The sequence below is a fragment of the Eretmochelys imbricata genome, chromosome 26 (genome assembly GCF_965152235.1).
Source record: "Eretmochelys imbricata isolate rEreImb1 chromosome 26, rEreImb1.hap1, whole genome shotgun sequence".
NCBI classification, from domain to species: Eukaryota; Metazoa; Chordata; order Testudines; family Cheloniidae; genus Eretmochelys; species Eretmochelys imbricata.
Window position 1 is genome coordinate 112,719 of NC_135597.1, and position 9,700 is coordinate 122,418.

At 49.0% G+C, this 9,700-nt stretch overlaps 1 protein-coding gene across 1 annotated transcript in view; it reads right to left on the reverse strand.

Annotated features, from left to right (window-relative positions):
* The window catches only part of LOC144257745 (uncharacterized), a 70,791-nt gene extending 61,269 nt beyond the window's left edge, over window positions 1-9,522 (reverse strand). Inside the window, 2 exon segments of the mRNA XM_077805865.1 lie at window positions 1,197-1,263; window positions 9,450-9,522. Coding sequence (XP_077661991.1) covers window positions 1,197-1,263; window positions 9,450-9,522 — 140 coding nt within the window.
* Between the last annotated feature and the right edge of the window lie 178 nt (window positions 9,523-9,700).

A 9,700-nucleotide genomic window follows, 5' to 3' on the forward strand; every position in this document is an offset into this window, starting at 1 on the left:
TTGGATCTGAGAACAATGAAAAAGCATTCAGTTTTTTACAAGAAGACTTTTAATAAAAAATAGAAGTAAATAGAAATAAAGAAATCCCCCCTGTAAAATCAGGATGGTAGATATCTTACAGGGTAATTAGATTCAAAAACATAGAGAACCCCTCTAGGCAAAACCTTAAGTTACAAAAAAGATACACAGACAGAAATAGTTATTCTATTCAGCACAATTCTTTTCTCAGCCATTTAAAGAAATCATAATCTAACACATACGTAGCTAGATTACTTACTAAAAGTTCTAAGACTCCATTCCTGGTCTATCCCTGGCCAAGACCCAGCATACAGACAGACACAGACCCTTTGTTTCTCTCCCTCCTCCCAGCTTTTGAAAGTATCTTGTCTCCTCATTGGTCATTTTGGTCAGGTGCCAGCGAGGTTACCTTTAGCTTCTTAACCCTTTACAGGTGAGAGGAGCTTTCCCCTGGCCAGGAGGGATTTCAAAGGGGTTTACCCTTCCCTTTATATTTATGACACCCCCACTCTGCACCTGCTGCCCAGTGACAAGCCCACCGTTCACAGGGGAGGAGGGCCAATCACAGGGAAGCTCTGGGAGGCAGGCAGGCAGGATCCGACCCCCTTCTCATCAGAGCAGCCAAGAGGCATCAGGGTGAGGGGAGAAAGAGAGAGAGCCCCAACCCCTTCTAGCAGACAGAGATGGCCGGGGTCTTCACAGTCAACATTCACCTTCCAGCCAGAAGTGGATACAAGAGATAGAGCCCCCAGGAGGGTCCAGGGGCAGCCAGGCCCCTGGTAGGAATCCCAACCCCACCCCGTGCTAACAGTTGGATGGAAAGGGATGGGGTGTCTTCCCCGGGCCTCACTGGGGGTTGCCCTCGGGCTATTAAGTTCAGACTCCAGTACTGGAGTCTGGTACATTTCCCCAGCCCAGTCAAGGGGGGAGTGTTTCCTGCTTGACAAATTAGGGAATTTCCACCCACAAACCCCATGGGTCTATTGCTAGAATCTAGGCCCCACCGTGAACAAATCCCGGCAGGTTTGTCACACCCTGTCCCCCTCCCTTTCTCCAACCTGTGTATTTCCTGCCCCCTCCCACCTGCCGACCACCCACAGAAGCACCCACCTCCTCTGTCTTTACTGCCCTTCTCCCGCCAACAGGAGCCCACCAACAACTCCCCGATAATCCCTACCTGAACTGGCCCCACTGCAGCCATTTCCCTTCCCTGGTCCCTGGAAGGATGGGACGTAACGTTGCAGCCTGTCAGGGCAAGAAGGGGACGTGTCAGAACAGGACAGTAACGTCACATCACAATTCCCCCCGGCTCTTTCACTGCAGACTGATGTTCTCGACTTTATCATGCAAATAAGAGAAATATTCAAAACACAATTAGTAATGGGGAGGACGGGGGGACATGGGACTTTAACTACCGAGACACCCGTTAGAAAAGGAATTCAAACAAACACAAAGTGTCCAATAAGTTCTCGGAATGCGTTGGGGACATCTGTTTGCTTCAGAAGATGGACGTAGTAACCAGGGGGATGGGCATTTTAGGGTTGATTCTGACTAACAGGCGGGAGTTAGTTAGGAAATGGAAGGTATCTGGCTGGTGAATCTTGCCCACATGCTCAAGGTTCAACTGATCGCCATATTTGGGGTCGGGAAGGAATTTTCCTCCAGGGCAGATTGGAAGATCCCTCTGTAGCAGGGGGCACGGGTCACTTGCTGGAGGATTCTCTGCACTTTGAAGTCTTTAAACCACGATTTAAGGACTTCAATAGCTCAGACATAGATGAGAGGTTTATTGCAGGAGTGGGTGGGTGAGATTCTGTGGCCTGCATTGTGCATGAGGTCAGACTAGATGATCATAATGGTCCCTTCTGACCTTAATATATATGAATCTATATGGGCAAAAGTGTTCATGAAATGATGATTTCGTGATTCGAAGAAAAGGAACGCGTTAGAGCAGGAAAATAAGGACAACGGACTTCAAAAAAGCAGACTTCAACAAACTGTGAAAACTGGTATGTGAGTGTGACATTTCCCTCCATATTCTTTATGAAAATATGCTTATGAAATGAATAGGAGATAACCGAGATGTACTCTGTGCAAGATGGGTCTTGTAAGATATCATTGGAAAGGTTATAATTTACTGACTACGATTATCCAATTTGTGTGCACGTATCATTTCTATATCTGAAGTTGGGAATATTGACTATGTATCTGTATTTCAACTATGCTACTTTGGGTGACGCCCACTGCTAACACTTCAGGTACAACAATGGAAAAGCCAGACAGGACGGATGGGCCATCAGCAAGAACAATGGACTGTGAAAAGGCTCCATACTGCCACTGACTCCTGGACGTTGTGATACTACAGAGTCAGGTGGTCTTGTCACCGGATACTCAACATTACCTGGGACTTCTTGTAACTTTCCACTGGAAGGGAAGGGGGATCAAGTTTGGGAAACAAAGGATTCTCACCTTATGTAAATCCTATTTAAGGGTGGGGAGGTAGGCAAATAAAACGACTCCTCTCCGAGGCCTGTCTATCCAAGAAGAAAGACTGCTAAAGCCTCCTGAAAAGAAGGCCGGAGGGGGAAGGAGAGGGGGGCGGGGGAGTCCAGACTGAGACAGGTCCAGTCTGAAAAGTAATATAACTGGAACTCTGAAACATTGCAACCTGCCTAAAATAACATTTAGGGTAAGAAATTACATTGTGTAACCTGTTTTTTTAAGTATATTGAGCTTAGCTTGCGTATTTTGCTTTATTTGGTCAGTAATCTGATTTGTTTAACTCTTATATTCACCTTTTGTAGTTAATAAACTTATTTCTTGTTTATAATTTAACCAAGTTTATGTAATTTCTACCTGCGGGGGGGGGGGGGAGGGGGGCAAGAAGTTGTGCATATACCCCTCCACATTGAGGGAAGGGGCAAATTTCATAAAACCTTGGAGTGTGTACCGCTTAAAGGGAGTGGGCACCAGAGTGCTGGGGCAAGCCCCTAAAGCTGAGAATTTCCAGAGCGGATCTCTCTCTTTTTGTGCAGCTGGGCATGGCCCTGCCCCTGTGCTTGACTGGAAGAGGCTTGTGAGCCTAACCCAGCCAGGTAAAGAGCACCAAGGCTGGTAGAATTGGCTGCCTCAGTGGCACCCCAGCACATCAGGTGACACCCCAAAGGACCCAAACCTGTCACAGTGAAGTCCCATGGGAATAAGATTCTAAAGAGACTAAAGCTCAGGAGAGCTGGTCGTTGCTCTGTTAATGCTGTCTCTGAGAAACAGCAAACTATCACAATGGGAAGGAAAGACAGACAGAATAGTAAGCTTCGAATATGGGTCTGTGAGCAGTTCTTTCATGACCAGACAATAAAAAGGAATCCTACAAAACTCTGAATCATGGACAAATTGCTGTGGAAGTTACACATGTTAGATACATTAAAGTCAGCCATAAAATTCATCTTAGGGCGCTCAAGGAATTAGCTGAAGCAATCTCGGAACCATTTGCAATTATCTTTGAGAACGCCTGGAGAACAGTGAAGACTGGAGGAGGGCAAACAGAGTACCGATCTTTTAAAAGGGGAACAAAGAGGACTGGGGAATAAAGCCAGGAATGAACAAATTATTAAACCATCAATTTGTAAGCACGTAGAGGACAGTAAGGTGTTAAGTTATAGCCAGCATGGATTTGCAAAAACAAATAATGCCAAGTCAATCTAATGTTCTGCTTTCACAGGGGTACTGGACACTGTAGACATGACATATCTTGATTTTAGTCAGGCTTTTGACACAGGCCCCCCGTGACATTCTCATAGTGAACAAGGGAAATGTGGTGAACATGAAAGTGCTATAAAATGGATGAAAATGTTGTTGAAAGGCTGTACTCAGACAGGAATCATTAGTGGTTCACTGTCCAACTGAGAGGACGTATACAATGGAGTACCCAGGGGCCAGTCCTGGATCTGATATATTCAATATTTTCACTAATTACTTGGATCACTAACTGGAGAGCATGCTGTCTAAATATGCAGATAATAGCAGTTGCAAGGGGTTGCAAGCACATTGGAGGACAGGATTAGAATTCAAGGTAACATTTACAAATTGGAGAACTGGGCTGAATGAATGAGATGAAATTCAATAAAGACGAGTGCAAAGTACCAGAGTTAGGGAAGGAAAACCAAATGCACAATGACCAAGTGGGGAAGAGCTGTTTACGAGATAGTACTACTGAAAACGATCAGGGATTATAGGGGATCACAGATTGAATCTGAGTCAACCATGTGACTCAATTGTGAAAAAACCTAATTAAGCATTGGAATAGATTAGCAAGAGAGGTGATGGAATCCCCATCATTCGAGGTTTTTAAGGACAGATTGACAAACACCTCAGTGCTGGGGGCTGGTCTAGATGCCCTCTCATGGTTCATTCCAGCCCTACCATTCTACGATTCTATGCTGGGGAAATGTTTGGTCACTTGATTACAGCACTGACCGGACCCTCCCACTAGCACTAAACCAGCGAGACATTTTGAAACCCTCCCAGTAACAAAGTCTGGGAACCAAATGGGAGAGAAGAGCAGAACAAAGGGAGTGACATTGGGGGATTCCCGCTGACATTGTCCCCAGGGCAGCACACTCCTATAGAAGGGGGTACAGGGAGAGTCAGGAGCTGGCTTTTCCTCCCCCTGCACCTCATCTTGTTCATAGCAAAGTGAATCCGCCCAGGGATGCGGCAATAAGTGTGCGTGGGCCGGTCAGAAAACTGGCAATCTCTGTCCCCAATTATTTCTCCCACTGCCCTTTTCAGTCTCTCTCTCCTTTTTCTCCTTGTGTCTCCCTTCCCCTGTCTCTGGCTGGCAGCCAATCCTGGGGTTTCGCCCTCCTATGGCTCGATCGGCTCCTAAAATTGCTGAGGGGAGGAGAGACATGGGGTGAGGAGGGGCTGTCTGTGCAGAGTCACTTTCATGCCCATTCCCTGCACGTTCCCTGAGGTCTTATCAATCACCTGGAGTCTCTGGCTCAGATGTTGTTGTGGGCAGAGCCTTGGGTTGACCTATGGGGCTAATTACAGCTGGAGAAAATCCTCACCTTGGCTGGGCACAGAGGAAGCTTTACTCACGGTCACTCCCCAGCCCCGATCCCGCTGGGGGAGCAGCAGCTGCTCAGCCTGGGCTCCCAGATCACAATCGAGGTAGCAGCATCTGACCGAGGAAGCTCAACCCCAATATCCTGAGGCAGAGAAAGTAACTTTCCTCCCTTTAGCAACAACTGAAACCCCCTCCCCACAGGGACACCCCCTGATCGTATCTGCCCCCCATGTTAATTTGGAGTCACTCCCTGTTCTGCCTTGCAGTGACTCCGGATTAACACGCGTCTCAGCGAGACCAGAAACGTGGCTCAAGCAGCAGGAGGCCAGACTCCTTTTAAACGGATCATTGCAGCAGGGGATCGAATCTGCTCCCGCCCCCCTCGCTCCCCATGTACTGAGACGAATTCACAGCAACAGTTTCCCATGGCCCCCCGCCGCCTGACCACCCCCCTTCACACCATCTGTCCCTCCTCCACCCCTGGCTCTGGGAGTCTCTGTCCGGGCGGCTGCCCCCAAGGTCTCTTCGCCAATCAGCGAGCGGGGCCCCCTCAGGCGCACCGTTAATCGCCTCCGCCCGTAGGTTGGAGCAACGTCATTTCCGGCCTCAGGTGGGTCAGGAACTACATCTCCCAGCCTGCCCTGGGGCGCTGCCGAACTCTCGGGCCCAGCCCACACAGACCCCCCCCGCCCCACCGTACCTGGCTTGTTAGACGCGGTGACACTGGGTCAGACCTGGGAGGCGGGTTCGGCGGCGATGGCCCTGCCCCCAGCGCGCTGGCTTGCCTGGGACTGAGCATGCAGATTGACCACAGCTGGCGCATGCTCAGTAGTAGCTGCTGAAGCCGCTGCGCCCTCACTCTGCCTTGACTTGGCCCAAAACTTCCCTGCGCGGGATGGGGGAGGGGCGGAGTGTGGGAAGGGGGCGGAGGCTAAGCGGGGGGGCAGAACTCCGGCACGGGGAGGGGGAGGGGGAGGGGCCGGGGGGGGTCCTTTTTTATCCCCCCGCACCGACAGCCCAGCCCCCGTGTTGTGTGTCGTGTTGTGTGTGTGTTCTGTGTCATCTCGAGTGTTGTGTGGAGTGTGTGTGTGACGTGGTGTGTGTCGTGTTGTGTGTCGTCTAGCGTGTGTGATATGTTGTGTGTCATTGTGTGTGTCGTGTTGTCTGTATGTGACGTGTTGTGTGTCGTGTGACGTGTTGTGTGTGATGTGTGTGTGACGTGGTGTGTGTTGTGTGTGTCTGTGTGTTGTGTTGTGTGTGATGTGTTGTGTGCCATTTTGTGTGTCGTGTGACGTGTCGTGTGGGTGTGTGACGTGTGTCTGTGTGAGGCGGGTTGTGTGTTGTGTTGTGCATGTGACATGTGTGTCGTGTTGTGTGTGTCATGTTGTGTGTGTGTGTCAGTGTCATGTGTTTTGTGTGTGATGTTATTTGTGTCATGTTGTGTGTTGTGTTGTGTGCCATTTTGTGTGTCATGTGTGTTGTGTCATGTTGTGTGTGTAGTGTTGTGTGTGTGACGTGTTGTTTGTCCTGTTGTGTGTGTGTGAGACGTGTGTCATGTTCTGTCTGTGTGTGTCGGTGTCGTGTGTTCTGTGTGTGTGATGTTTTGTGAATCGTGTTGTGTGTGTGTTGTCTTGTGTGCCCTTTTGTGTGTCCTGTTGTTTGTGTATCTGACGTGTAGTATTGTGTGTGTGCCTTTGTGAGACTGGTCGTGTGTAGTGTTGTGTGCATGTGATGTGTTGTTGTGTGTGTGATGTGTGTTGTGTGTGTGACGTGTTGTGTGTCGTGTGTGTGTTGTGTGTCATCTCAAGTGTTGTGTGGAGTGTGTGTGTCATGTTCTCCGTGTGTTGTGTGTCGTCTAGCGTGTGTGACATGTTGTGTGTTGTGTGTGTGTCTGTGTTGTGTGTGTGTGATGTTTTGTGTGTCATGTGTGTTGTGTTGTGTGCCATTTTGTGTATCGCGTGACATGTTATGTGTGACGTGTTGTGGGTCTGTGATGTGTTGTGTATCATGTTGTGTTTGTGTGACGTGTTGTGAAATGTGTGTTGTGTAGGTTTGTGTGTGGGTGACGTGTTGTGTGTCGTATTGTTTGTGTCTGTGTGAGATGGGTTGTGTGTTGTGTTCAGTGTGTGTGAGATGGGTTGTGTGTGTGACATTCTGTGTGTGCGTGCGCACATGCGAATTTTGTGCGTGTGCAAAGTGGGACGCGTTGTGCATGACGTGTGACACGCAAAGTGCATGCGACACGCGACATGCTCTGTGTGCCATGTCCGACGTGTGATGTGTGGAGTGTGTCTGTTGTGTGTGTTTCTCAGTGTCATGTGTTGTGTGTGTGATGTTTTGTGTGTCGTGTTCTGTGCCATTTTGTTTGTTGTGAGGTGTTGTGTGTCGTGTGTGTGTCGGTGTCGTGTGTTGTATGTGACATGTGTTTTTGTATGTGTGACGTGTTGTGTCTTGTTCTGTGTGTGAGACGTGTTGTCTCTCGTGTTGTGTATATTGTGTTGTGTGCTGTTGTGTGTGTCATGAGGTGTTGTGTGTCGTGTTGAGTGTGTGTCGGTCATGTGTTGTGTGTAATCTTTTGTGTGTCGTGTTGTGTGTGTGCTGTGTTGTGTGCCATTTTGTGTGTCGTGTGAGGTGTTGTGTGTCGTGCTCTGTGTTTCTGTTGGTGTCATGTGTTGTGTGTGATTTTTGTGTCGTGTTGTGTGCCGCTTTGTGTGTCGTGTGACGTGTTGTGTGTGTTGTGTGTTTCCATAAGTGTTGTGTTCTGTGTGTGTCGGTGTCGTGTGTTGTGTGTGTGTGAGATGTGTTTGTGTGTGTGAGATGTGTCGTGTTGTGGGTTGTCATAAGTGTTGTGTTGAGTGTGTGTGACTTCTTGTGTGTCCTGTTGTGTGTGTGTATCGGTGTCATGTGTTTTGTGGGATGTTTTGTGCATGATCTTTTGTGTGTCGTGTTGTGTATGTGTTGTGTTGTGCCATTTTAGGTGTTGTGTGTTGTGTTGTGTGTGTGTGGTGTGCTGTTTTGTGAGTCATGGTGTGTGTTTGTTGTGTTTGTGTTGGCATGTGTTGTGTGTGTGTCAGAGTGTGTTTTGTGTGTGTGTCGGTGTGTGTTGTGTGTGTGTTGGATTGCGTTTTGTGTGTGTCGGCGTGTGTTGTGTGTGTTGTGTGTGTGTCATCATCTGTGTTGTGTGTGTGTCGTCTGTATGTTTTGTGTGTGTGATGGCGTGTGTTGTGTGTGTATGTCGGAGTGTTTGTGTGTGTGTGGTGTGTGTGTCGGCGTCTGTGTGTGTGTCGGCTTGTGTTGTGTGTATGTGTTGTGTGTGTGTGGGCGTGTGTTGTGTGTGTGTTAGCGTCTGTGTGTGTGTTGTGTGTGTTGGCGTGTTGTGTGTGTGTGTGTATCGGAGTATTTTGTGTGTGTGTGTTTGCGTATGTTGTGTGTTGTGTGTTTGTGTTGGCGTGTGTTGTGTGTGTCTGGGCATGTGCTGTGTGTGTGTTGTGTGTGTCGGCATGTGTTGTGTGTGTGTGTTGTGCGTGTGTGTTGGCGTGTGTTGTGTGTGTGTGTTTTGTGTGTGTCGGCATCTGTTGTGTGTGTGTGTTGTGTGTGTGTCTTCATGTTGTGTGTATGTGTCGGAGTGTGTTGTGTGTGTTGTGTGTGTGTGTCGTCATCTGTGTTGTGTGTGTGTGTCGGCGTGTGTTGTGTGTGTGTTCTGTGTGTGTAGGAGTCTGTTGTGTGTGTATGTCGGAGTGTTTTGTGTGTGTGTGTGTTGTGTGTGTGTCAGAGTCTTTGTGTGTGTGTGTTGGCGTGTGTTGTGTGTGTGTCGGCGTGTGTTGTGTGTGTTTGTGTGTCAGCGTGTGTGTGTTGTGTGTGTTGTGTGTTGGCGTGTGTTTTGTGTGTGTGTTGTGTGTGTGTGTCAGCGTGTGTTGTGTGTGTCGGAGTGTGTTTTGTGTGTGTGTTGTGTGTGTGTGAGACGGCGTGTTTTGTGTGTGTGTGGGCATGTGTTGTGTGTGTGACGGTGTGTTGTGTGTGTGTGTGTGAGATGGCTTGTGTTGTGTGTGTGTTTGTGTGTGTGTCAGAGTGTGTTATGTGTGTGTGTTATATGTGTGTTGCATGTGTGTGTGACGGCGTGTGTGTGTGTGTGTGTGTGTGTGTCATAGAAATTGGGGAAAATTATACCTCCTCTGATGCCATAGGCTTCACGGCTCCACATTGGCTGATGGGAGAGAGAGGCTGTGGAGAACTACATCTTCCATGGTGCCTTGGGCCTCCCAATGCTTGATGGGATACAGGACAGGAAAAAACTACATATCACATAGGGCCCCGGACCCCGCAATGGCTGATGGGAGATGAAGGCCGAGAGGAACACTACCACTCCCATCGGGCCCCGGGCCCCGCAATGGCTGATGGGAAATGTAGGCCGAGAGGAACACCACCATTCCCATCGGGCCCCGGGCCCCGCAATGGCTGATGGGACATGAAGGCCGAGAGGAACACTACCACTCCCATCGGGCCCTGGGCCCCGCAATGGCTGATGGGACGTGAAGGCCGAGAGGAACACTACCACTCCCATGGTGCTGCAGGCTACGCGATTGCTGATAAGACGGTGCTAAATTACCCACA